General features: G+C 41.8%; 1 protein-coding gene across 10 annotated transcripts in view; it reads left to right on the top strand.

The window, feature by feature from the left end:
• Window positions 1–27796, top strand: part of EXOC2 (exocyst complex component 2) — a 155924-nt gene that overhangs the window by 31082 nt on the left and 97046 nt on the right. For 9 of the 10 annotated variants that reach the window (XM_030760199.2, XM_030760200.2, XM_089918181.1 and 6 more), the window contains 4 exons: window positions 3815–3991; window positions 5981–6107; window positions 16848–16961; window positions 18402–18526. In XM_030760199.2, the coding sequence (XP_030616059.2) occupies window positions 3815–3991; window positions 5981–6107; window positions 16848–16961; window positions 18402–18526 (543 nt within the window). The remainder of the gene's footprint in view (window positions 1–3814; window positions 3992–5980; window positions 6108–16847; window positions 16962–18401; window positions 18527–27796) is intronic. The other variant, XM_089918183.1, reaches the window with a different exon arrangement.

Here is a 27796-nt window from a genome sequence, read left to right as displayed (position 1 = left end):
GTTGGGCAACTGAGGCAAGATATACTATTTTGAAATAGTGAAGGTGATAGAAAAACACCCCTGAGGTCTGTACAGGATGATCTGAATAGAAATGAAAGAATTATTTGGTTTTCTGATTTTTCTGTTAAAATCATTATTTTGTCAGATCTTGCCTGTATTGTCTTTCGCCTGGTCATTGAGAAAGTCCCCCACAGCTGAGGTTTGCCTCCTTTCCTCGGGGTCGGCCTCTCCTGCCAAGACTGCCAAAACAGCCGCCCAGCTCTTCTGGCCTCCCCTCATACAGCTCTCTGTTCTTCTCAGGTGCCGGGTGAGCTTGGCCTCTTCTGTTCCTTACTGCTCTCGGAACCAAATCTAGACTCCCTCCACCCAGAGGAGCCTGTGCGCTCTGCCGGGCCGCACCCTGGGACCTGTGGGCATTTGTCTGCACCCGATGCCCATTGGGGTGGGAGCACTGAGCCTCCAAACTTAACAGCCACAGGCTCTCTGCAAACTCATGCCCGCCCATGGTTTGCATTAGGCTCCCCTAATGTTTACATATTTAGAGCAAGCTACGTTTTAGTTTTTAGGATCAGTTTATGCTGTTTATAAGCCCAAGGACGCGAGCATAGAACACTCTGCATCCACTTGGCACTGCGCGAGTGTTTTTTTGATTTTGGTTTGCAGTGTGCCCCCTTCTTCTGGGGGAGACCCTTTCCCGCTGGTTATTTCATTATTCTGGTCTGTCAGTGGTTCTCACCTGGCTTGTCTTCATCTTCTCTAGAACTTAAAAAAATGCTCTTGCCTTAGCTGCAAAGTCTCAGTCTCTAAAGATGGAGCCTTATCATTGCTTTTTTTAAAACACAGATGAGTGTAAAGCACTGCCAGGATAGAGAGCAAACCATAAATATCAGTGTGTGGTCAGTTTGGGTTATTTTCATGTGAACTCTGCATGAGGGTGTGCAGATACATTCCGAATAAGAGAGCGGGGAGGCAACTCAGTATGTGCTGCTGGATGTGTATTCTGATTTCCCACACGTTAATTTATTTGGATTCAGACGTTCATTTGACTCATTTCTTAATTCATGAAGGACCCATTGGTAAATACTAGAGATTATGAGTTGGAGCTTGTTTTTCTTGCATTATAGCTGCTGGTTGACACATTGTTTTTTGGCCATCCAGAAATCCCTTGGAAAAGAGAAGGTTGATTAGAGCTGGGCACCATGTTTAATTACTGAGTCTTGCCCTCCCCAGCTCGTTCTTTTCACTAGTGTTACTTAACTATGTCTCATTTTATACTGTTTTCTCTAGCCACAGTTTTTGATTCTTCAGTAAATAAAACTTAAGCTTATTATCCTTATGAAGGTAGTCTTTCTTACCCTATGTCTTGGTTCTTGACAAAGCTCATTCCAGGTTGTTCTTTATCCAAAGTGGAAAAATCCCTAGAATTCATGGAAATAGACCATCTAGACGGAGGTTCAGTTTAACTGGCAGTCACTGAGCCCTCACACGTGACTGCTGCCCATCTGTGTGGATGCTGATCTCTCTTTAGCTTCAGGCAGTGCGATTCCTGTTTGACTGAGTGCGCACGACTTTTATAAACCCGCTAGTTCAGCTTTCAGCCTGCCCATGTATTGCCAAGAAACCACTTTTTAAAAAAGCCAACTTAACCTACTAAATAATTTAAGCGTTTTTATAACTCCGGTGACATCTACACTAGCCAAGTAAAATACTACAAAAACACTTTATTTGGAATTCTACAAGTTACTGAAAAAAAAAAAAGATGTTATATTTCATGAAGCAGATTTCTTGGCAAAACATGTTTAAGAAATAGATCGTATGATATTATTTAATTTCCATGCATTTAAAATGATCTGTTTAAATCTGTGTTTTAAATTATATGGTGATTATTAACTTTTTTAGTTAAAATGCAGAACAGATATTAAATCTGAGGAACCTCGATAGCAGCTACAATGAGATGAATAAACTGTTATTCCAGGTGCTTTTTCCCAAAGTTCCATCATCATGGATATCATACATATTTGCTCATCTGAACATGTTTTTAAGACTTTATGTCTGTATATCTGAAATCTCCCATTTCTCAGTTTTAATCGTAAGATAGCTCCGCAGCAGGGGACTTATATTAGGAACTTTAATACATTAAGTCCTGACATTGGGTTGCGTTATTTCCTTTCTAAAGTTAGTATTTAAATCACAAAAATCTTTCTGATATTGTAAAATTTAAAAATATCAAGTTATGTATTGACCTGGAGTGATATTGAAATATATACCATCTATAACTAAACAGTTCATAAATTAAAACATTTCCCATTTATATAAAAAAATACATAGACTGATTTATGTGTACATAAAAATTATTTGAGCACTGTATGTATTGAAGTGTTTCACAGGCTTACCTTGGAGATGGAGAGGAGTTTCAGGGGGTGCTTTCAACCTCTTAAAAGGCTTAAATTTTTCATAATAAAAGTTGAGTATCAAGAAAACTAACAAACACTCCCATTTTGAAAAATAATTTTGAATTATGAATGCATTTAAAAATGTGTAAATGTCATTACACATTTAAAAAGCCAATGGAAAACTTAGTCCTAAAGGAACTTTGAAGTGCTGTCATTAGAAAAACTGAATTCCTTACATGAGTAAATAGTAATAGATGTCTTAGGGAAATCTCTGAAATTAATTATTTCAATAAACATCTTTAAAATGGAGTTGTTTTTATTCCTTTATGGTTAGTATAACATTCTTACTAAATAGTGCTTTCAGTTGTAACAAAAGATGACTTGAATCCCTCCCTACATTTTTTCAACCGAATTTGGCATAAGTTGAGGTGTTCCTGGTATCTGATTAAAAAAACAAAACAAAACAAAAAGCTTGCATTTGCTAAACTTGACTGCCGAGCAGTATCAAAAGTTAAATGATGAGAAAAGAAAGTGCGAGTGTCTGGGGTGTTTGCTGAATACACTTCGGTCTGTTTTCTCCATGAATGTTTATTACATTGGTCTCTGTTTTGCAGAAATGCACGTGGTGGGATGGTGGTCCTCTGCCTGGGGCCACGTCTTCCCTGTCTGCATCACAGTTTACGTGGGTCTGGGCAGAGATGCCAGGCGTGGGCTGAGATTTTGGGAGCAGAGTGTAGTACAGCGACAGGACCATGAGGGAAACATTTAGGCAGCGTGGACTGCCGTTGCAGGAGTGATGTAGAGACATGAAAAATGCACTAGTAATCCAGCAATGCCTGAGAACATTTACTGATTTAACAGACTTCAGGCTGTGCTTAACATAAACTACAAACTTTAGTTCATTCTGTAGAATCATGTATAATTGAACACTAGGAAAAGTATGTGCGGATTATTTTCAGGAAGATGATAAATATTTTTTTTAGGGAATGATGTACACATTTATTAATACGCTTTAGAGCTTTATAGCACGAACTTGGACTTCTAAAAATAACAATAATTTCCTTTCTAATACCTATGAAAGCAATCTAAGATTCTCATGGTTAAGTAATCTGGAGTGCCTAGACATTATGGTTATTATTTTCTAATTCCAATGATGTTTGAAGACACTTAAATATAATCTAAAAGAAGTATTAAATATTAGAGAAAAAACAGACAAATTCAGTAGAGACAGTCGTTTGTTTGCAAATAATATTGGGTATATTCAAGAATAGAAATAACTAACTGATGAACCAGGAAATGCTATTTCTAGTTCTGTTTTTCAATTCAGGAAAAAGGCCTGGCGATACTGACAGAAGAATTGTCTTTTCATGAAATAGCTGTTCTTTGGACTTTGTTATGTGCATGCATGCTTTTACTTTCAGGTCTGACAATTTGTGGGCATAATTGCCTTCTGACAGCAGAGTGGATGTCTCCGAGTAAAATTGTGTGTCGCGTGGGACAGGCCAAGAACGACAAAGGAGACATTATTGTCACAACCAAGTCAGGTGGCAAAGGAACCTCCACAGTCTCCTTCAAGCTGCTCAGACCTGAGAAAATAGGTATCATCTCCCATGACTTTACTCTAAAGAAGAAAATAAAAGTGGGTTTTGTCTTTTAAAATTGACAACTGGTAAATTAGTATAAAATTTACTTACTCTCATATGTCATTAACTTAGATTCAGTTTATGTTTATTTTTTCAGGAATGGGATATTGGTTAAAGTCTGCATTACTTTCGAAAAGGCAGTTAGCTGAGCTGACGGTAAACCCTAAGGATGCTGACTAATCATTAGAACTGCTGTTCTGTCCTGTATAAAAGCTGTTCATGTAACACGTCGAAATGCCGATTTTAGTTTCTTGATCTTGAATACAATAATTGCATTTCCTGCTGTGATACAGATAAGATTTGAGGTGAAATACATACCTGGTTTGGCCAGATTAGCCAGTAATGCCTAAATAACGTTCCGTGTTCCTTCACTTTCTGCGTCCTTTGAGGCCCCGACAAGATGTTGCCCACCTAGGTGTGCCTCTGGCCTCCAAACTAGAAATCACACTCTTCTTGTGCCCTAGAGCCCCTCCTGTGTTCCCTTTGTGCCCTTAACCCGTGCTTCCTCACCTTGGGGCACAGAGCTTGGTCTGAGAAGCTGGGACTCTGATCACACGAGCAGCCAGCTGTGGGTAGAGTGGAGTCACAGAATCACCTACCTCAGAGGATTGAATGAATTAGAACATTGGAGAAAGTGCTAGCATAGGTCCTCACACAAACTAAGGGCTCCATAAATTAGTGTTTTTAATTATTCGTCTTCTAGCTCTTTATGTATATGGCATCTCCTCTGCTAAAGTAAGAATACTGTTAGATTCATCTTTGTGGTCCTGTAATGACTTGCACATGGTCAGTACTTAATAAATATTTGTGTAATGTAGGACTATCCAGGCATAATTAAACCCAGGCCTTCTCTCATATAGAAAAGCAAAGAGTTTTGCAAATTTTGTTTTCTGTCTTAGAGCATAAAGCCTTTCTTCAGCATTATATCTTTAAATTCCTTGATTCTTTTTAATAAAAATTTGAGGAACTTAAGGGAAAACCAAAAATGGAGTTTACATTTATGTACGTGTGTGTATGTAAACGTACGTACATATATATACATACAATATTTTTGTTTTTGTTTACTCACTTTTATTTAATGTCTTTGAAAACCGAACTGTGAAATTAAAGCAGGAACTTGTTTCCAGTTTTCTGGAGGAACTTAAAAACATTTTGACAGAATCCAGCATCATCTTGTATCATGTTTGTACAGCAGGTGAAGAAAACTTATTTGAAAGTATTGATTTTATGCTAAAACGCTCTGCCCAGGACTTAGCACAGCACAGGCTCAGGAAAGGCCTATAGACCTGAACCTGGAAGTGTCTGGGCCTGAGCTTACCCTCTGACAGAGCTTCCTTGTGTCATCCTGGTAGACCTGTGGGTGCCCATAGAGTTAGAAGGCTCACAAGGAGCCCTCTGGTCCCCCGGCCCTGTGCTCTACTCTGTTCCCTCGCACACTGCCCAGCCTCTGTTTCAGCCCAGTCCGAGCCACAGGAAAGAGGGTACTGTTTTCAGAGATTATATTTTGTTTTTCCTGAATATCCTAGTCATTTCCATCACACAAGCCATGCATTCCGTGGAAGGTGTTTGATTTCTTTATATTGATATAAGGATTGTTGGGTGTTTTGTTGATGTACCAAATTAATTGTACTGCTTATTATTTGTAAAATACATTTGTTTTAGAGAACTTTTTCTCAGAGGCTTAACTTGTCTTCTGTATTGAATAATGTACAGTGCAATCAAGAGGTGATATTTTTGCCTTTCTATAGATTTTTAGTGGTTTTAATTAAGCTACCAGCCGTTACAAAAAAAAAAAAAAAAACCTGGAGCTTTTGTGCCTTCAAATCTTTAAAAAATTACTGTAGCATGCATTCTGTATTAGGTCTTTCAACAGTAAAGCAGTATGGTAAGACTTAGTGCCTGGGGAGTGTGTATCTTATTAAGGCTGTGCTCCTCATTTGGTAGGTATTTTGGATCAGTCTGCTGTGTGGGTTGATGAGATGAATTACTATGACATGCGCACTGACAGGAATAAAGGGATTCCTCCCTTGTCCCTGCGTCCTGCTAATCCACTCGGCATCGAGATTGAAAAGTGAGTACCGCCTTGCCTCCGTTGTCTTTATTTCTAGCTGCTGAAAAGTTCTGTGCACTCAGTGAAGAGAGTCAGGCTCCAGGAACATCCAGGGAAGCACAGTTGAAGACACCTCTGTTGTTGGGAGTCGGGCATCATCTCTAGGAGCTTGGTCAGCTTTGCTAGAGCGAACCTTCCAGTTGGTTAGAACTGTTGGCAAAAACTACTTACCTCTTCAGTTTTTGAGTTTACATTTTGTGAGGAGGAAAAGTATCTTGAAATTTTGAATAACTAATACTTTTAATGATATGAGGAATTAACGGGTTGTCTGGAGTTGGTAAGTTTAAATATTTAGATGGTACTTGAGATTAAAACAGAATTTTCCATGTGCTTGACTTTTCAGGATATATTTGGCAGTAAGTAGAACTGAGGTAGTCTTGTCATTTTGTTTATAACCCCTACCTGTAATTCATACTTAATTCAGACTTACTTTACCAGAATTGTGGCAGATAAATCTTTCAAGATGTCTTGGACCAAATCTAGAATTCCCTGTTCTTATTCCCTAGTACAGTGTTTTTGTAGATTTTATAATCAGTGCCTTTATCCTTGCAGCTTCCTTAGTCAGTTCACCTAACACGTTAGTTGTTTCTGACTTGTCTCTCGGCCTTAGTGACTCTGCTGGTGAAGTTACTACTGAGCGTTTCTCCATAAGCATTTCTGCAGGCGACAGATTAGTTTTGCTAATGCTTTAGCCATAGTTTATTTTAGGTTTTTCTAGGAATGGAGAAAGTTGTCCACTGATCTTTATATATTTAACCTTCAAGCCTACACTTGAAGACCATTAGTAAATCAAAAGTAAGCTTCTTTTTCACCTGCTGGGGTTTGCCCTGGCTGAGAGGGAGGGAGCACATGTTTGTCTTGGGAAGTTGTCTTGTGTTGAAAAAGGCCTGGGGTTTGGCAGCTTTTAGTGAGCGGGGACTGTCCTGGGTCACAGCTGGGAAGCTCTTTGGCCAGCGTGGGTCATTCTGGAGCTGTTTTAAGGGTTTCAGTGCCCGATAAATTAAGAGTTTAAGGATCAAGAAGGTCCAGGAAAGGAAAGTAATTGCTCGGTCTTTATTTGAGCATAGTTTCCTGCATGAATGGACTTTGTGGTTGAGAGTAAACCTCTCAGTGGCCTGCTTCAGTGGCCTGGATTCGGCTTCTTTCCAAGGCCCACCACAAAGGAAGTGTGGAGCAGAAGGGTTCTTTGGATTGTTCTTTTGTAAGGAAGATACAGTTTTGCACCTTTGTACCAGGATTATAGGAATATGGTGTGACTTTTGTCTGAGCCTTAGATGGAACTATCAAAGTTAGGATTAAATTGGTTATTTACTATCATAAAATGGATTTCCTTAATTTTTAGTTTAGCATGTAACTCACCCCTCGTTTGATCTCTTTACCTTTTCATGCCCTCTTACTTTTTGATTGTCTTGATTGTTCCTGTTACTGCCGCTACTCACACAGGGGTTCGGCTTGAACTCTCTCTTACAGCTCTTTTTCTTAAAACATTTCGGGATAATCCCGAGGTAACGTTGGTAACCAGCCAGAAGCACTAAAAGTGCCTGGCTCTTTAGAAGTTGTTTTTCTTCTTCTCTGAGGCAGTCTAGTTGGGTCTGAGCCCCTCTCTCTGTTTAACTCTTGGCCCTCCCGTTACTTGCAGGGTGACTTGGAGTCTGCTCAGCTTCCTCAAGGTGCAGACCTGGGTCACCAAGGGCGGCCTGGGTCACGCGGCGTGTGCGTTTCAGCGGTGGGGACGCTTACTCGCAGTGGGCGCTGGTTGGATGTTCATCGTCGTCACCGTGATTCTTCTTACATGTGCGCTACTCAGTGCTGTGCCCCCAGGGAAAGAATCTTCTTACAACTTAAGATTTCAGGGTGATGAATTGTATTCAAATCTTAAAATAGTATTATGTACATTCAAGAAGTGCTTAAATGGTGATAAAATTTACAGTAATATTTCTTTCAAGTTGTTACTTGAAAGTTTCAGAAATAATCTGCTTAGCCATGGAATAACTAAAGGATAGTTTTTGAAAAGGTAAACGCTTGACTCTCATACAAATACAAAATGCGCACATGTCCAAGCTTTTATTTAATTCATTAATTAATGGGAAAACCAGTGAAATGTTAAAACCAGTTCAGGGGGAATTCCAGAGGACAGAGATAATGGGCAGTGAGGAATGCTGAAAGGTGCAACACCGGCCACTTCTCCTCAGTAACCAGTTGCATCTTCACCTGACAGGTATTTCTGTGCCAGGCATCCCTGGTCACCATCAACCCTCCACTTCTGCTTCTGTAACAGAGCTGCAGAGCAGAGACAAGGCATGGATGGGGGAAGATCAGGGGACCCTGGGCAGGCCCTTCAGACAGTGAAAGGATGGCCAGGAATCTTTTTGCCCATTTAAAGTCTTTCACAAGTTTTCTGGTCAAAAGGAAGAGTGGATAGATGGCTTCCCTGGTGGCGCAGTGGTTAAGAATCCGCCTGCCAGTGCAGGGGACACGGGTTCGAGCCCTGGTCTGCGAAGATCCCCCATGCCACAGAGCAACTAAGCCCGTGCGCCACGACTACTGAGCCTGCGTGCTAGAGCCTGTGAGCCACAACAAGAGAAGCCACCACGATGAGAAGCACGCGCACCGCAATGAACAGTAGCCCCCGCTCGCCGCAACTAGAGAAAAGCCTGTGCGCAGCAATGAAGACCCAGTGCAGCCAAAAATAAAATAAATAAATTTAAAAAACAACAATAGCATTCACTTAAAAAAAAAAAAAAAGAGTGGATAGAGATACTAGGAAGCAAGAAAATGGAAGGTGAAGGTAGGAAAAGGTATAGAAACCAAGAAGAAGAGTATATAATTTGGCCAGAAAAATGCTTTTCCAGGTTCCTTTTCACCTTTTAAAGATACTGTCAGGAAAACTGCATTTGTTTTATTGAAGTCTGACTTCAGATAGAGAAGCCTTATTTTAGAAAAAGAGATTAGGAAAGGAAAAGCAGATGTTAAAATATTGGTGTGGGTTTTATTTCCCTGACTCTCTTAATATCTTTTAGATAAAAGCTTTGGTCCCTGTAGAGAATGGTGTTAACATTGAGGTTAGAATCCCTGAGAGCATTTCCTTTTACTATGTCTTTTATTTCTGTTTCTTAATGTCATTTGGGGTTTCTTTTATAATTAAAAGATGGGAGAGGACCTATTTTAAATTTTTAAAAAAATGTCATCAGAGAAGGAATAACAGGATTTAATTACTTGCTTGTTGAAATATACTAATTGAGAAGGTTTGAAGAATTATGACTGCTTGTTATAAAGTACCATGGTCCTGATGAATTACCAGACTAAAGTAGTGAGGTCGCCTTTGGAAGAGGAATCAGCTCCTGGTAATTACAATGCTGAGTGTTGATGGCAATTCTCAGCCCACAGTCAAATGCACAAGGTGGAGCCAGGAGGAGCCTTGCAGTGTTGTGGCCACTTCATGTGACCATGAGTAGCAAGCGCGAGTAGCCGAATACAGTGTTGTTCTTTGGTGTGAGGCAGAGTTTAATAAATGTTTTATTGGTGTGCTCGGCGTGCACGCTGCCGTCTTTCAGCCCACAGGCTTAACAGCTGGCGTTTATGGGCCTCCTTCGGCTGCTGAAGTCCTGCATATCCCTAGAGTTTTAACTGATGTTCTGTACACATGGTGCCTTGATACTTATAAAAATGTTACTAATTGCTCAGAAAAAAATAACTTTACTTTGAACTGAGACTAGGATTTGCTTGTAAAAAGTCTGTATTTCTGATTTACTATACTGTCACAAATATGCATTCTTTGCACTGCTTAAAATTATGATGGAGACAAACTTAACTGAAAAAGAAGGTAAAAACAGGTTCATATTAATAAGTAAAAGCCTTCACTCTGTTTTATTTCTTAAAAGTACTCTTTGCCTACTAGGAGAATATCTATAAGTAATGTTTTTGGAGACAGTACATACATGGGAGTTAGGGCCTTAAAATGGAGGTTTGCCCCTCCTGTTTTTATGGGATCTGCAACCTTTTTGTGAAATTACTACCTGGGAAGAGCTGTCTAGAGTAGTCAGTTGATGCACCACTAGTATCTTTATTTCCACAGAGGCTTCATGAACAACGCAGGTCTGACTTGCTCCTCATCAGTTTGCTTTCCAGTACAAAGAAAAGGCGGCCAGTTTTCCTGCTCCATTTAGAGGACAAGGAAAGGTGACAGAATAATTCTTAGTATGAGTGTGGAAGGGAAAAAAGCCTTGGGTAAATTTTCAGAAATGTTATGAAAACAGATTTGTGGGCTGTGATGTAGTGCCTAGGTCCATAAACTGGACCAAAAAAGGAAAAAAAACACACAACGTAAAACAAGCTCATAATATTTAAGGTGCAGAGTAACACTGGTGCTGGAGTGAAAGCTATGAGAATTGAGTGTGACACACACTTGGAAGAGCCCCCTTTCCTCCTGTCTTTCTACCTGCAGGTCAGGAGAGCGTGTTCCCCTTGGTGTGAGCACAGTGATGCAGCCGTACCCAGGCTCCTCTGCGCGGGTAGTTAGACTTTCTCTCAGAAGGGTTTTTGTTGTTTTGCTGGCTCGCGGGTCATCACTGCCAGTCGTTCTCGTACTTGAAAGTGAATGCTGCTGTGTTGAGAACATTCCTGTTTTGCATCTGACCACTGGGTCGGTCAGGTCCGTGTACCTGGGGCTTCATGGCTAATCCTTTTTGGAAGGTGTAATCTGAGCTCACACTGCCATCTAATGGGGAGCTTGCGCTGTAGGGGCATGAAGCTTGTCAGCTACTGAAACTGTTGGTTCCTTAATGAAAACACTTCCCGTGTTTACGTGGTAGACTCTGTGTTGCTTTCATTCTCCAGTTAGTGGGTTTAGTTTGAATCACTCAGAATATACCTTGCTGTTACTGACTTGCTAAGCCATCACTTCACTTGGAGGGTCAGAGCCTAAGATCCAGTTATTGTGGACAGAGGTTTAAGTTTTAACTCTCCAGACTTCGTGCTGCATTGACACAGTGTTTCTGCCCTTCCTCATGCTGTTACCAAGACCATTAGCAATTTTCTGCATTCTGAATCACTGTCTCCCTCAGTTTCTATCTTTCTGGATTTGTAGTTGTGGGATTTTTTTCATGCCTGAGATTCTCTGGTTCTTTAATTGGCAATAGAAGTATGGGGTCCTGCTCTTGACTGTTTACATGCAACCTCTCCGGGGCTGTTTCCTGACTGTAAAATGGGAATGCATAACTCATGTTGTTACGAGAATCAAACAAAATGGTTCTTACGAAGAGTCTGTTAAATATAGAGAACCAAGTGGAGAGAATAAAAATAACAGCAAGTAACATTTTTGAGCATTTATCACATGTCAGAAACTGCTAAGCCTTCCACACTGCATTACCTACTTTAATCCTCAAAATATTCCTAAGAGGAAGATACTATGATCCCATTATCCTCATGAATAAATGGAACCTTAGAGAGGTTAAATATCTTCCTCAAGGTTATTCCAACAACGCTAGCCAACTTGTAACTACTGCCGTGGGCCGTCTCTGCTTTTGTGGGTACACTCCCCACAGAGTATCATTGCTTCCCGTGTTGTCGTTCGTTGTCTCTTTTTTCTGGATCTTCTGTTTCACATTCATTTTGAGGTGTTTGCAAAGAAGATCTTATTTTGGGATAGACTCTTGACTCAGGATGCCTTCAGCTGTGAGTAGCAGAAACAAAAATTCATTCTGGTTTAAGCAAAAAAGATATTTATTTTCTCATAATATACAAAGTCCGGAGATGGTGGACTCCACGATTGGCTGAGTCTGTGGCTCAGAAGTGTCACTGAGATGTAAGGAGCCTGGGTTTGCTGTTCTGCTGCTCTTTGAGTCGCACTGATCTCCTTCATAACTGTAGAGCGGCGTTAGAGGTTTCTAGTGTCGCGACGACAGTAATACACAGGAAATAACAGTGTTAAAATAAAGATCCATTATTGCTGAAACTGTAATAATACACAGGAGATAACAGTGTTAAAATAAAGATCCAGTATTGCAGAAACTGTAATAATACACAGGAGCTAAAGAAGCTCGGTAAAGTCTGAGGGCAGAAAGACACCGTCTCTTCTTAGTTCTCCTTAGAAGTGTGGAGGCCTTTCCCAGAAATGCTCCAGCAGCTCTTTCCTCAGACATTGTGGTCAAAATCCAATCACTCGATCAATAGCACGGGGAGCGCGATAAGCACAGCTGCTGAGGATTATCGGTGTTCGTACTCAGTGAGGCGTGGACACCCCACTCTCTCTGCAGGTGGTTCTGTCCGCGAAAGGGGAGGCGACGTCGGGTCTCGGGCTGACGGCGGGCCACTTGTGTAGTTTGGATCGAACTGTCTGACTCTGTGACAGAGTGTTGTCATCTTTAGTGTAACTTGTCTTATTCTTGTACGGCTGATTCCTAATCACTCTTTTTCCAATTTAAATGTATAGTAAGATTGGTAAGAGTTGAATGTCTTCAGGAAGAAATCACTCTAAAATAAACTCATTCTTAGGGGTGATTATGAGGGTTTGAGAACTAGGACTTAGTGTTCTGACCAAGAGATCCAGTACCTTTCAAAGTCTTGACCCGTTCAGGTGCGTGAAGGAGCTGTGTGTACAAGCAGTGCAGTGGGTGGGGTGGATTAATGCTTCAGATCTCAGTGGACGGCTGTCACGTGGCCCCTTCCAAATGTCGCCACTCACACTAATGCCAGCACTCAGGGTCAGCCCCTGCCCCCCCGGCTGTGCTTGAAGGGACGCACAGGGGTGCAGAGCCCATGGAGTCCTGCGGAGGACGGTGTGGGGAGGGGCTCCCGGGGCAGCAGAGTCCTCTCGTAGAGCCCGCACTAGACTTCAGGCCTTTATCCTGTGATGAAGCAGACCCTGTACGTGTGTAAAAACAACAACATAGGGCATTACAGGTGAGGTGTTACTAAGGTTTAGGGATCAGATCAGTTTTAAGTATGGGAAGTTCTAGATGGTTGGGATTTGTTATCTTTCAATACCACCAGTTTAAGCATCCTAACAGTATAGGATATAACCTTTTGTTTTTTAACTTTTTTTTTATAGCTTTATTGAGAAATAATTGACAAATTTGTAAGATGTTTAAAGTGTACGTCTTAGTGATTTGATTTACGTATATATTGTAAAAGGAGTCCCACCATCTAGGTAACTAACACATTCATCACCTCACATATTTACTTTTTTTGGTGGGAACATATAAGTTCTATTCTCTCTATGGTGTTATCACCTATAGTCACATATTACACATTAGATCCTCAGACCTTATTCATCTCATGAGTGAAAGTTTCTACCTCTCCCTATTCCCCCATCTCCAGGCAACCGCTTTCCTACTCTATTTCTACAGTTTGACTTTTTAAAAAATATTTCACATATTTTGCACATCTGATAAGGGGCTTATATTTGCACATCTGACAAGTGGTTAATATCCAAAATATATAAAGAAGCCTACAACTCAATAGCAAAAAAAAAAAAGCCAATCTGATGAAAAAATGGGCAGAGGATCCAGACGTTCTTCCGAAGAAGACACACGAATGCCAACACGTACATGAAAAGGTGCTGAGCATCACTAACCATCAGGGAGATGCAAAGCAAAGCCACAGTGAAATCCCCTCACACCTGGCAGAATGGCTCTCTTGTTATTTGAATGGCTCACAACAAATAACAAGTGTTGGAAAAGGTGTGGAGGAAAGGGAACCCTCCTGCGCTGTTGGTGGGAACGTAAATTGGTGCAGCCACTGTGCAGAACAGCAGGGAGGGCCTCAAAAAGTTAAAAATAGAGCTACCATATGACCCAGCAGTCCCACTTCTGGGTATTTATCCAAAGAAAATGAAAACAGGATCTCAAAGTTATCTGCACCCCGTGTTCACTTGCAGCATTATTTACAGTTGCCAAGATATGGGAACAACCTTTATTCACAATAGCCAAGATATGGAAACAACCTAAGCGTGCATCCACGGACAAGGGGTTAAAGGAGTTGTACGTGTGGGTGCCCAGGCTTGCATTGTTACTCAGGAACACGGGAACGTTACTCAGCCGTGAGAAGGAGGACAGTCCTGTCATCTGCAACAACGTGGGTGGACCTTGATCTCAGTATGCTAGACAGGAAGACAAAGTTTTTTTCTTTTTTAAAACTAAACCCGTTGAGTAGTACTTGCTGTCAGACCTGTGGGAACTGCGTGGCCTTAGCCATCTCACTGTGGCATACAACTTCTGTATTTTTTAGTTTCGTGTCTGCGTTTGGTGCCTCTTTGCTTTATTTGCTGTCATTGTCTCAGAGCCTTTTTTGTCCTGTCATACTTAACTCCAGCTACTCTTCTCACGTTGTGCTTTGATGATGGGTAGGAACCACCCAACGAGAGTAAAGCTGCAGGGCCCGAGTGAGGGAGAGAAGCTCAGTTTGGCTCCCAGAGGCCCTTTCTGCTGCTCTTTTGTCAGTTGTGTCTTCAGTGTCTTGAGTGTGGACCTGACCCTTGTTAGGTGAGAGTTTCATGGAGTTGAATAATTTATAAAGACTGTTAATAGCAGGGATTTAGTTGGTATCAGATGATTCTGTGGTACTTTTGATTCTGTTAAGACTATTTAACTTCAGGACTACGTAGAGCGCCACGTTGACGAAAAAGCAGTAGGTGGGCCGCCATGCCCTTCTTCGCACTAATGAGGCCCCACTGGTGCACCAGGCTGTCCTTTCCAGCTTAGACAGCTCCCTGGGCAGATACCTCCTGCCGGTGAAGGTAGAACTGTGGCTCGTGACCCTTGCCTTTCAGAGCGAGTGGAAGGCTCCTGGGTGCCTCCCTGGGGCTCAGCTAAGTCTCCGCTCAGCCATATATTCCCCCAGAGTTCCAACGTGGAGGCATGAAGTATAAATAAATAAAATGATAAAAACTTCCAAAGGTGACAGGGTTTTATTATAAAGTATCAAACCAGCATGAAGAATCTAAACCAAAATAAACTTCAAAAAATGCAGTTCTCCAACTCCCTCTCAAAGACTCTGGTGACAGTGACCAGCGTGCCTATGGAGCACACACTCAGAGGCACACCTGCTCACACACATCCCCCAAGAAGATTTAGGCTACAGTTATTCTTCACTGCTGAAGCCAGTGAGGAAAGATTAAGGTTGACTTGGTCTCCAAGTTACTAAGACTCAGGTGATGCCAGCTTGGTATCCACGGCTCCCTTAGTCTCATCTCACCTTGTCTGTTACTCCCATGTTAAACCTTTTCTTCCCCTAATTAAGGAAAACTCCGTGGTGAGAGAGGTTAAGTGTAACAGGAGGGAACATGGGACCTCCTGGCCGAGGTGCCAGCCTCCGTGTCCAGATGCAGAGTTTCCAGGGGAGATCGTGGAGAGCTGTGTTTCGGACTTGTGTCCCTTGCCCTCTGGGGTAGAATGGGGACAAAGGAGCCAGTAGAGAAGAGGAGGGTGGGCGAGAGCTGCTGGAGGGTGTGACGGGCTTCCCGGCCACCCGGTCAGGGCCCCCGAGCCCAGGTGAGCACCTCCCTCTCCCTGGAGAGAGTGGGCTCCAGGCCTTTGCCAGTTGTGCCCAAGGGGACTGGTCACCTGCAAGGTGAAGGGCTCCAGCGGGCAGTGCTCGTGGGTGGAGGTGGGATGTTGTCCTTGGACAAGGCTGCCTAACTTCTTAAATGAGGCTGTGTCTGTGATAATGTGGCATTGGGACTCTCAGAGGAGTCATCAGACCTGCACACCTTTTCTTCCAGGCTGGGGATAATTTCTCCCACTGAATAAATTTTAGAGACAAAATAATTGTGTGTCCCATATGGGGGTGGGGAACAATTTTAGTCAGAGGGGAACGAGGTAAAAACGACCAGGATGTTTGCAGGAAACTGTGATCCCTTTGAAGTTGCTGGAGCTTCAGCTTCGAGGGTTAGGGTAGCAGAAATGAGTCCTGAGAGAGAAGCAGGTTTGGGAAGTGGAGGGACTTGACCGCAGAGCTTGGACTTCATTCTGCAGGCAGAGCGTGGGCACTGTAAGGGCTGCTCGCTCACAAGCCCTCAGTGGGCCGGGCCCTGCCCAGTTCAGTTTGCTCTCAGACACAACTTGCTCACCTCCAGTGTGGAGCCTGACACCTCTGGTAGGTACTTAATTCGTGTTTGAATGAATAGATAAATGAACTGATCGGGAAGTTGACCTTAAAAATGTGGGCAAGAAAGTGAGCTACAGATAAGGGAGTGTCAGGTAGTGTAAGCTTTTCTTGAAATTGATCTAGACATGGGCATAGAAACATGGATACTATATAGATCTGATTTTATCAGTAGGGGTCATCAGGCATCAGTGTGTCTTAAAGCAACTTTCATATAGGTCTTTAACAAAAACCACTGTAACAAGTTGATTTACTGTTTTTAATTTCAGTGTACCCAAAATTTGATTTTTATCTACTGAGTAGGAAATGATTTCATGTTTGGATAGATTTCATGAAGCATCAACTCAGCCTCTTTAAATCTTATATTCTTTTTTTGATGTAATTTCTGTATTTTAACTAATTTCCTATCTTACATATACAGTCAAAGGTTATATGACTCCAAAGCTGAGGTGTAGGAAGTATATTTTTTTACACACGCAAACGTAGGCTCCATGATGTATCATGTATCATTGTAATGGTTTGTATTCATGTTTATTACTGTTGGTTACATCTTTGTAGTAATAGCACTCAAAATATATCTTAAACCTTTTCCTCCCTCAGAGGTAAATTTCCGCAGAAGGACTTAGAAATGCTGTTCCCTGGAATGAGTGCTGATTTTACAAGTGAGAACTTTTCGGCTGCCTGGTACCTCATAGAGAACCACTCCAACACCAGGTTAGTGTGTGCTGGGCTGTGTTGTGTGGTTTCACGGGGTGCAGCTCATCAGACTTCAGGTAACGCGGGTTTCCCTCTGGCTTTGCTGCTTAGCAGCCCTTTGACCTCGGGTGAGCTTGTGAACATCTCAGAGTATCTGTTTCCTTACTTATAAAATGGGATCATTAATCAAGAGGACCCCTATTTCCTACTATCATGTTCTGTCTATATGTTTCGTTATTTATGCCACCCATTAAAACTTTGGAGTCTCAGCTGTGTCCTGTGTCTGAATGTGATCCCCCTCCCTACTCAAGTAACAGAATTCTCGAGTGCTGCTTTAAAACGAGGAACACGCCTCCTTCCCTGACCAGAGAGCAAAGGAAGATGAGTTATTTATCATTTTGCAAAGACTTGGCTTAAAATTAGCCAAAAAATAAACAAGGGTCATATATCCAATTAAAGTCCTCCTTTGTATCTGCTACGTATAGTTTACCCACCCTCTGTACAAGAGCAGATCTGTAACTTTTTCGCAAGACTGGCTTAAAACAGTTATATTTAGTAAAAATGTTTTAATAAATCAGTGGCTTATTGTTTAAAATTTGTGTTCTTGAAAAGCCAACTTGTTAAAATATACCTTAGGCGAAATCCTTCCCTCACCTATTGGGATGAAAACCATTATAGAAAACAGGAAAAGTTGGTATATACCTAGAGTAAATTTGGCCTGATAAATTTTTAGAGCAAATGCCTGTCACTTTCTTTGTGGAAGATGGTTCTGAGTTCACATTATAGATGTGCTTTTCTGTCACCATGTCAGGATTGATCTCTGTTCTCTGTGTAGGGCCATCTTGGCATTCAAGAATATAGTTAACATTTTATATAGCCAGATTTTCTTAGCTCAGGTGGAAATAAAACTTCTAAAATACAGAGAGCTGACTATTTTTTCTCTGCCTGAGATATAAAGATGAAATAGTGTGATCTGTTTAGTTATTTAAATTTTGAGTTGACCCCCAGGTTTTCTGTAATTTCACTGTTAATGGCGGGGCCTGGTCATGATGGGCTGAAGAGGACAGCGTGCGCAGCTTGTGTCCAGAGCATAGCAGTGGACGTCCAGGGGGTCCTTCTTAGTCCTGTCACCCAGCACTGCATGGTCCAGGTCTCCACATCTGGGAGACGCTCTTCAAAACTCCTTACCTGGCAAATCCTGTGTGTGATTTGGGTCGATTATAAGAATGTCTCCATGTGTATTTACTTCCCAGGGTTCTGACATATGAGGGCTACATATCTCCTTGTATAGCTGCTGTAACTTTGGTGTTCATAACATGTAAAGGTTTAGATCTAGGTAAGCATTTGAAGCTTGGTTTCATCTGATTACATATTGTGTCAGGCTGTGTCTTTCCAGGGTAGGCTCAGTATTTCACACTTGATGCATCATCTTCTTGTGGTTTCTTCATTTCACTTCAGTTTTGAACAGCTCAAAATGGCCGTCACCCACCTGAAGAGACAGGCTAACAAGAAGAGCGAGGGCAGCCTGGCATGCGTGAAAGGGGGACTCAGTACTTTCTTTGAGGCACAGGACGCCCTCTCAGGTAAGGTGACCCCCAGCCATCTGCTGGGGCTTCCCCGCGGACACCAGGCCCTGCACGTATGGAGTGTTTGCAGGCTGTGATGCTGAGGCTGTGTCCCTGGGAGCGGAGCTCTGCAGTGGCCACCAGTCAGTCTTTGCGGCCGGGCTGGAATCTCTTTGAAGGCTTGGTACCTTAAGTATTTGTCCCTGAGGCTTTGCTCACCCATCAGACACGTGTGAAGTAGGAGACCACTTTGCCTCCCCGCAGTGTCTGGTGTCCAGGGACAATAAGGAGTTAAATCCCAAGGGTAGAATTCTAGAATTTTAAAAATCCTTGTACAGCCATCAGTATCTTGCACATGGGACTAATTCTGTAGATGTGACCCATTGTGTGTTTGGTCTGGGAAGAACTGGTGATAACGTGTCCTTTCTTTGTAGCCATCGCCCCACCAGCCCCGCACGGTAGCTAACTCCCCCACCCACATACTCATCCTTACATGTGAAGGAAATGGTATTCAATAGAAATGGTGTGGCTTTAGACATTTCAAGGGAAGATGTTGGATAGGTTATTTTATTTTTTTTCTTTTTAACTACCTTTAATTAATAAAAATCAAATTGTTTATCTAGTAAAAAGTAAGATATATTAAAAAAAAAAGTTAGCCTAATTCTTTTTAAAAACAAAGACACCTGTAACTAAGTACCTGTATAGCTAAATACCTATAACCCAAACTGTAGACTAAGAGGCCACACCTTCTTCAATTCAGAAAGACTTAGTTTTTAAAATTAATTTGTATTGTTAAAGTTCGGACGTCCTATTATCTTTTTTAAAACCCTTCTCCTCCTGGGCCAGACACGCTTGGTTGCCTTTTGACCAGTTAAATGTGCATCTGGTACAGCTCTCTGCACGTAGAAGTTAGGTCTTTGAAGGAGTGAGCTGTGAATGCCTGGGAGGGAGCTGAGAAGTCAGGTAAACTTGGATAAAGTCTCTGTGCCCTGCGTTTTTTGATGGTGTGCTGTGCTGCTTTCTTTGTGCTTATTGATATTCTAAGTTGTCAGTGGTGCTATGTCAGCAGCAGAAACGTGAGCATAAATGAACGGAGTTTAGTGTTCTCGAGTTGAACGAAGTTATCGATATGCCTGGTAGCTGTGCACATGATAATTTGCCATATGTGATTAGCAATTCTCATAACTATTGTAATTACAATATTTCCTTAGCAAAAACATGCTTGACTTTTCTCTCCACCCTTTCTTTTTTTTTTGCCGTACGCGGGCCTCTCACTGTTGTGGCCTCTCCCATTGCGGAGCACAGGCTCCGGACGCGCAGGCTCAGCGGCCATGGCTCACGGGCCCAGCCGCTCCGCGGCATGTGGGATCTTCCCGGACCGGGGCACGAACCCGAGTCCCCTGCATCGGCAGGCGGACTCTCAACCACTAGTGCCACCAGGGAAGCCCTCCACCCTTTTTTTTTAACATATGTATTTGTAAACACATGTATACTTGTATTCATTTATTTATGGTTTTACTTATGTAAATGGCTTCACTCCTGGCAGATTTCGAGAGATTTTATTTGGTGCATTAAATTTAGTCTCACTTATTAGACATTTGTCCTAGAAGTATACTGGTAATTTAAAGTTTAGCAAAGATGATAATGCTGACCAACTACTAATAAGCGAGTGACTCTGTGGCATATAGAAAATGATTTTAATGGTAAATTAGAAAATTTTAAACATACATATATCTAGCTTTTCTATTTTTTGATGTAAATGTACGTTACAAAAAATATTAAACAGACAAATAATCAAGAATGACTTACAACCCTACTGTAGGGATAATCACAGTAACATTTTGACGTATTTCCTTTTGGTCTTTTTTCCCCTCAGCTTATATGAGTGCCTATTAAAAAATTGGAATTATATTGTGTATATAGTTGTGTGTGCTAGAAATCTTTTATACTTTAGGTGGCTCCTCTGAGTAATTATTTTACTATAGCATTTGATTTGTTTTATTAGTAGCTCTTTAAAAATTTTTTCAACTGTAGTCTTAATTGAAATTGAACTGTAGTTTTAAAAAATGCTTTTTCGGTCAGGTTTTGGTGTTACTGTTATACAGAATCATGTGGATCTGTACGAGTATATGTTCGTACTGTGAAGTGGGTTATGTAGATTAGGAATTATTTGAAATTTGAGAGCATTGATACATTGAAAGAGCTAATAAACTGCTCAGGTAATTAGCTTTACTTTCTTATTATGAAAAATTTCAAGCATGCTAAGAGTAGAGAGAATAGTACCATCACTTCCGTATATACCTGTCACCTAGATTTAACGGGTCATATTTTTCCATATTTGCCTCATCGCAGGTTTTGAGGTTGGTTGGTTTGTGTTTTGCTGATCTCAGGCAGCATGACCTTTCTCTCCTGTGCACTTCAGTGTGAGTCCCCTGATAAGGACGTTACGTACTCGACCACAGCCCCGTGACCACAGCTCAGAAAGTTCCAGTAATCCTTCAGTATCATTCAAGGCCCCAAATTCAAATTTCCCCAGTTACACTTACTTGGTTTGTCCAAACCAAGATCCACATAAGACCCAGACAGTTCATTTGTTTTTTTTTTTTCCAGTCTGTTAAGCCTCTTTTAAACTAGAACAGTCCTTTCACCTTTGCTACCCATCTTCGTTTTTTTCATGCTATTGATTTGTTGAAGACATGAGGTTGTTTGTCCTGTAGGATATCCCATATTCTGGATTTGACTCATTACTTCCTCATGGTGCCATTAGCTTATTTTACTCTCCATTGTATTGCTGGGACTTATCTGATTGGATACCAGTTAGGATTCAGTTTTGACCCTTGTGGCTACATGTGGTAGTGTGTGCTTCCGATCTTATCCCATCAGGAGACGTTAGTGTCTATTCCTCCTGGAGAGAGACCCTGGGGTGTATATATAGACACTGGCAGTGTGTATATAGATACACTTTTGAAATCTCTGCTTTTTGTGTTTTGTGGATTTTGGTTTGGCTTTCTCCTGAAGTTCTCTATTTCATTAAGATTTTCATGCCTTTTAGAATTGCATTATAATTGAAAAGTCATTAAAAATTCATTGTAATAGGCCCTTGTCGCCGGTTTCATTCACGCGTGTGTCCTACTTCTTTGTTTACGTTGATTCTTTAGTTATGCCTTTTCTGTGTTTTTAAAATTTGAAGTTTTCCTCTTTGATCTAGTAGTTTGTAGTGTATTTTTGTTTTTTAAAGTTAGTTTCTAGTCTAACTATAATTATGAAAAGAAAATGTGTTTCTTGATAGATACCAGTTTTCTGCAACTGCCTGTTCTCTTCAGGGCACACTGATTGGTGTATTATTATCAGTGCCTGATTAATTACTTATGTTATTTAGGTCTAGGTTATTTATAATAAACATGCCAGACAAATCTCCCTCTTTAATTTTGATTCTGTCAGTTTTTCTTTGTATGTAAAACATGTTTCCTTTGTAACTTTTGATGCTTGGATTCTCTTGATACTAATATTACACTGTAAGGTAATAATAATAGCTGCAAAACTGGGGCACTTCCCAGGACTACCGCAGGTTTGGTGATCAGCGGGAAGAACTCACAGTTGTGTACTCACAGTTGTGGTTTATTATAGCGAAGGGAGACAACTTAGCTCAGCCTGGGGAAGGGCATCTGGGGTGGGGCCAGGCGGTCCCACCCACAGGGAGCCCTGGTTGTCCTCTCAGGTGGAGTCATGTGGCACCGACCCTCCTGGTAGTGATGTGAGATGGTGGCGTGGAGTGTTGCACCCAAGCCTGGGTCTGGAGTTTTTATCGGGACTCTGTCACATAGACACGAGCTGACTCCCAACAGCTGACCTCCATCTCCAGTCCCTCTGCAGATCGAGCCAATGCCAAGTGACCAAAGCCCTTACCATAAACCACGTTGTCAGACTGTGCGGTGCAGCCCCATCACAGAAGATGCTTGAGGAGCTTAGAGGTGACCTTCCAGCAGCCGAGGGCAAAGGCCAACCCCCTCTTCGGGCAAGATTAAATTCTTTACTGTACAGGATTAACATTCCATACCCTTCTTTTTGTATGCATTTGCTTGATGATATTATGCATTAAGTTCCTTTTAACCTTGAGAAATTTTGATTTTGTTTCTCTCTTATAAGCAAGAAATGGTAGGATTTATATTCTTTTATGCCGTTCTGAGAGGTTCTGCCTTTTCATAGAAGAATTTAAGCCATGTACATTTATCATAAGTGAAACTTCTGTCCTTTTGTTCTGTAATTTTTTTTTTCATTTTTACCCCTGCTATATGGACCATATTGTTCGCAGATTTGGAAGAAATGGTCTTACATTTTGTTACAGGTTGTCTCTGACACCTGATGTGCATGACAACAGTTTGGCACATCTGCATTCCTCATGTGCTTTCCTTTTTTCTGGTCTTAATTTAATCTGAAGTCATAGACCCAGCTGCTTTTTTTTTACCTTTTCTATTTTATGATTCTGTTTCTAGATTTATTCTTGTCTTTTGCATTTAATTTCATATTTACCACAGTCACTTAAAATTTACCATTTATACACATACATTTCATTGGCTTTACTGTTTGTTGCCAGTTGTGTATGTGTCATCTTTCCTCTTCGGATTTTTTGTTTTGTAACTCTTGTGCGTTATCTGTTGAATTCCTGCATGCAGAAGTGTCTCTTGTTTTCATACAAGAGAATGACTCTTAAAACATTGATTCAGGGTCTTTTAGTGTCACAGAGAGGAAATCCTGAGCCAGAGTAATTCTTTATTACTTGTAGGTGACTTGTTTATTTTTCTCTCTGCCTAAATGCTTAAGATATATTTGTTTAGCCTTAAATTATTTAAAAAAAAAAACCAAAACAAAAAAAACACCTTTTCAGGGTATATTGGAATGTAGGTCTTGTTTTTATTCATTTTACCCAACACTTGATGAGCTTTTAGAGCCTGTAGACTCACACCTGCAGGCTTTGACACTTTTCTTTCACTCGGTCAGCTGTCACTCCCTGGGGTGTCTCTGAGAGGCTTCTTCCCCTGCTGCTTCCCTGCACGGTGCCCAGGGGAGGAGCCCTCTGCTAATTTCCCTCCCTCTCCTGCGTGCTGGGTGCTGGGAAATGGTGTTCTTAAACAGTCCTTTCCTTAAAGGGGTGTTGGAGGTGAGAACAGTAGGGGAGACTCTGTAGTCTTGAAGACTTGGGAAAAAGTCTGCAGGTGTGTCATGTCTGGGCCACCCTGTGTTACAGAGTTAGCTGGATAAATACCTTTCTCTGCCCTTTTGATATCAGCTGTGTTCTTCTCTTGACTGAGTGGACTTTTTTCATACACAGTCCAAGGATTTTTTTCAGTCCATCCCAGTCAGGTGTACAGTTTGCAGCAATTACCTTCTTGTATGGCTTTTATTTATCTTTAAGGTTTTATGCTGTTTTCTTTATTCCTTTGTGTACCATGAGTATTTTAATTAGAATTTGGCAAGAAGTGTGTCTGGCATAACTAATCTGCTAATGTTAACCTCGGTGTGTTCATTATTATAGTTTTTTCTTTACCATATCCTGCAAAAATATTCCCAGCACCGTACTTCCCTTTCCCGTGGCTGTCGCCCTGCTGTTCCCTTCCAGGCCTCAAAGCCTTGAAGCCCAGGTTCTCCCCCGTTGCGGTGGTGCCTGTGGGGCCTCCTTACAGGAAAGGCCAGCTGTTCCTCAGTCCCTCTGACCCTCACCTGGCCAATCATTTGTTTTAGTGGCAGGTCCAGCCCCATCAACTGCTCCTTGTGAGAACAGCTGTGGGCCTGGCCTTCTTTACCATATATGCTAGGTGAGGGGTCACCGAGGGAGGAGGCCCAGGCAGAGTGGCAGTGCGTACTGCTCAGAACACGCGTGGCCCTCCCTCCGTCCGTGCGTTGCTGCTGCTCCAGGAGCGGGTGCCACTCTGTTGAGGGGTGCAGATAACCTTGGCATGCGCTTATCCAGGACCCACTTTTCTAAGTGGGCTCCTTTGTACCTGCTAGTCTTCGAAGGAGCAGTGGGAATTATGTTGTTATTGTTTTCAGTATAACTGAGGAAGGAAAGAATTCATAGAGCACCCAACCAATTTAGATGTAATTTATGTATGATTTAGCCACTCTGATAAAAATTTGGTAGAGTAAGAAGTAGAGAACTAAATGTTTGAAAAGTTCTATATAAATCTGAGTTATTAATCTCACCCTAACCCTGCCTAGTGTCCTATCTTAGTATTATCCTCAGAGGTCGGCAACTCGACCAAGTTGGGCCACACCTGTCTTTGTACACGTCAGGAGATGAACATGCCTGTTTTTCAAGAGTTGTTTAAGAAAACAAGGGAGAAGAATGTGTGCTAGAGGCTCCCTGTGGCCCCCAAAGCCCTCAATATTTACAGTGTGTTTCTTACAAAAGTAGTTTGCCAGTCTCTGGTGTAGCCTGAAATGCCTGCAGCACCCAGGCCGGTCGCAGCATTCAGTGGTTAGAGCCTGCAGCTAGCTTGTGGATGGCCGTGTGCCTGACACTCCTGAGGGACTCCACCTGCACTCATGCCTTTCCTTAGTGCTCACCTAATAATGGCGTTATATAAATGCTTACATAAATATTATGAATTCTTAAATTGAAATTAGAAAATTCGATGTCCACATTCTTCTGTCAGAGTTCAGTAAAACAAATCATTTCTTTGAATCAGTAGGCAGTCTTTCTGTAACTGATTTTTCTTTGAGTAGAACTTGCACATACATACTTTTTTGTTTCCCAAATATAGATTTATGGTGTTCAACTGCTTCACATATTTAACTTTTAATACATGAGAAACTGTAACAAGCCTGTGACTGTGGACTGAGTTTTTTTTTTTTTTTGAGGTTTTCCTGCTTATCAAGGTCACAGTTTTTTGAAATTAATTACTTTATTTTTGGCTGTGTTGGGTCTTTGTCGCGGAGTGCGGGCTTTCTCGTTGTGGTGAGCGGGAGCTACTCTTCTTTGCGGTGCACGGGCATTTCATCGCGGTGGCGTCTCTTGTTGCGGAGCACAGGCTCTAGGCACGCGGGCTTCAGTAGTTGTGGCGTGAGGGCTCAGTAGTTGTGGCTCGCGGGCTCTAGAACGCAGGCTCAGTAGTTGTGGCGCAAGGGCTTAGTTGCTCCGCGGCATGTGGGATCTTCCCGGACCAGGGCTCGAACCCGTGTCCCCTGCATTGGCAGGTGGATTCTTAAGCACTGCGCCACCAGGGAAGCCCCCAAGTTGCTTATTGAGTTATACTATTTAAAAATGTTTTCAGAGAAAATAAAAGGTCAAGTGACCCAGACCTTGGGTTATTTGCATTCGTTTTCTGGAAAATAGGATTGCCTTTATCAGATCCTAGTGTCTCTGGGTCCTCATGCTGGCTGACAGCCTGACGGGTCTGCTGTGTGGAGATGGGCCCAGGAAGCCGCTTTGTGGCAGAACAGGGCTGTGAGCCATGCAGCAGCCTGGACCTGTGGAGTGGCAAGGGGCCTGTCAGTAGCAGAGAATGTGGCTGGGGACTCATTTAGTGCAGACTCTGACTTAGAAGCAGCATTCGAGCAGAAGCTCTCAGGTGTAACCTCTTAACTGCCACCGATGGACCGGGAGCGGTGACCACCTAATAACATGCCACGTGGCCACTGGCTCCCTTCCAGGCAGGACTGTCAGAAACACAGCAGCCTTTGCTCAGGAGCAGTGCGAACAGATGTGCTTGTTTGGAACATAGGCGTCCTTCTAGTTTCGCTTTTTAATATTTGGGCTTTTTTATCTCCGTTCCTTAAAGATAGGAAAGTTCTTTTCCATTTAACTTAATCAGTTCAAGGTATGTGGAAATGTTTTATGTCATCACATAATCCAAATTTAAAATATTAGGTGAATAACTTTCTTTTCATTCCTGAATCAACCAAGACAATTAAAAATACAGTAGTTGGTTTTTCCCCCAAATATATATATTTTTCTTCCTATGAATGTGTTTTTTTCAACAGAGAAGCAATATATTTTTAGAGTTCATGCAAAATTTGAGGTTGTTTTACAAAAAAGTATAAAAAAGGACAAGATTAAGAGTAGAAACTAATTAAAAGAAGTTGTCGATGTTCAAAGCTCATTTGACCCAGAATTCCCTAACCAGTGAGTCAAGGGAAACCAACTAAATTGTAATTGATTAAAGAAACACACATCAGTTTTGCTTAGACAGACTTTTTTTCCCTGTAAATCTGCCACTCCTGACTGGTGGGTCGAGGCAGAACCTGTCAGTTCCTTCTAAGGAGGAGTTTGAATGTTAGAGAAGAGCTCATGTCCTGGAGTGCTGCTGCCCTGGAGTCCTGCCGGGATGCTGGGGCGTGAGCTGTCCTGCAGCGGAGTGTGTGCTGGAGCATGTCCGGGGAAGGCACAGAATCCTGGCTGTCTCAGCAGCTGGTATTTTGGAAAGAAGTCTTGTATTTGCAACTGAATGCAGTTCCCCACTGACATGGTAGTTCTGTTGTTCCCAGTTTACAGATGTGGAAACAAAGGCTGAGGGGGTTTGGGTCACCTGTCCATGCAGTGTGGGCAGGATGTGGTGAAGCTTCTTGTCCTGGGATCACACCGCTTGAGCTCAAATTTGGGGTTTGGCTTTGTGACCTTGGTCAGCTTATTTAATTTTACTGAGCTGTGGTTTTCCCATCTATGAAACAGAAATAACATTAGAAGCTCATCATTGGCTTCTTACCAGATATGCATCGTGCGTTAGAAACTTATCATGGTGCTCTGCTTATGGTCATGTCTCGATAATATTTGCCTTGCTATTTTTATTACTTTTACTGTGTCACAGTTTTGCATTTGCAATTGTATTTGGAGATTTGTTTTGAAATTTTTCTTAATGAGTCACCTGAGCAAGCCTGATCTGCTGTTTAAAGCCTCCTCTCTTCAGTAGGTAAAAGTTTTTAAATATAAATTAACGCTTTCCTAATACTCTTTATCAGAGTCATTCAGATGTGCGTCGGTGTGAGCAAACAACTCCAGTGTAATTCGTACATCCACAAATTGACGTATTGGTAGATGTTACTAGATATTTCTTGAGAACCTCCAGGGAAATAATTACAGACTAAATAGAATATGTATAATATGTATTTTGCCATGTTAAATCCCAAGGCTGAAATTAAATATTTTGAGGTTGATAGATATCAAATAGTAGTATTTCTATTTTGTAGTTGGTGAAACTGAGAAATAGAATGACTTTCTTATGGCCAGATATCAAAGGTTATTTAAGCCTCACTTTTCGTTTTTAATTCAACCGTCTTTACCACTCAGCCTTG

Source organism: Delphinapterus leucas, chromosome 10, assembly GCF_059928025.1.
Source record: "Delphinapterus leucas isolate spDelLeu-1000000601 "Yukka" chromosome 10, BTC_Dleu_Yukka2, whole genome shotgun sequence".
Lineage (NCBI taxonomy): Eukaryota > Metazoa > Chordata > Mammalia > Artiodactyla > Monodontidae > Delphinapterus > Delphinapterus leucas.
Note: the sequence above shows the minus strand (reverse complement) of the source record. Positions and strands in the feature narration are given on the sequence as shown.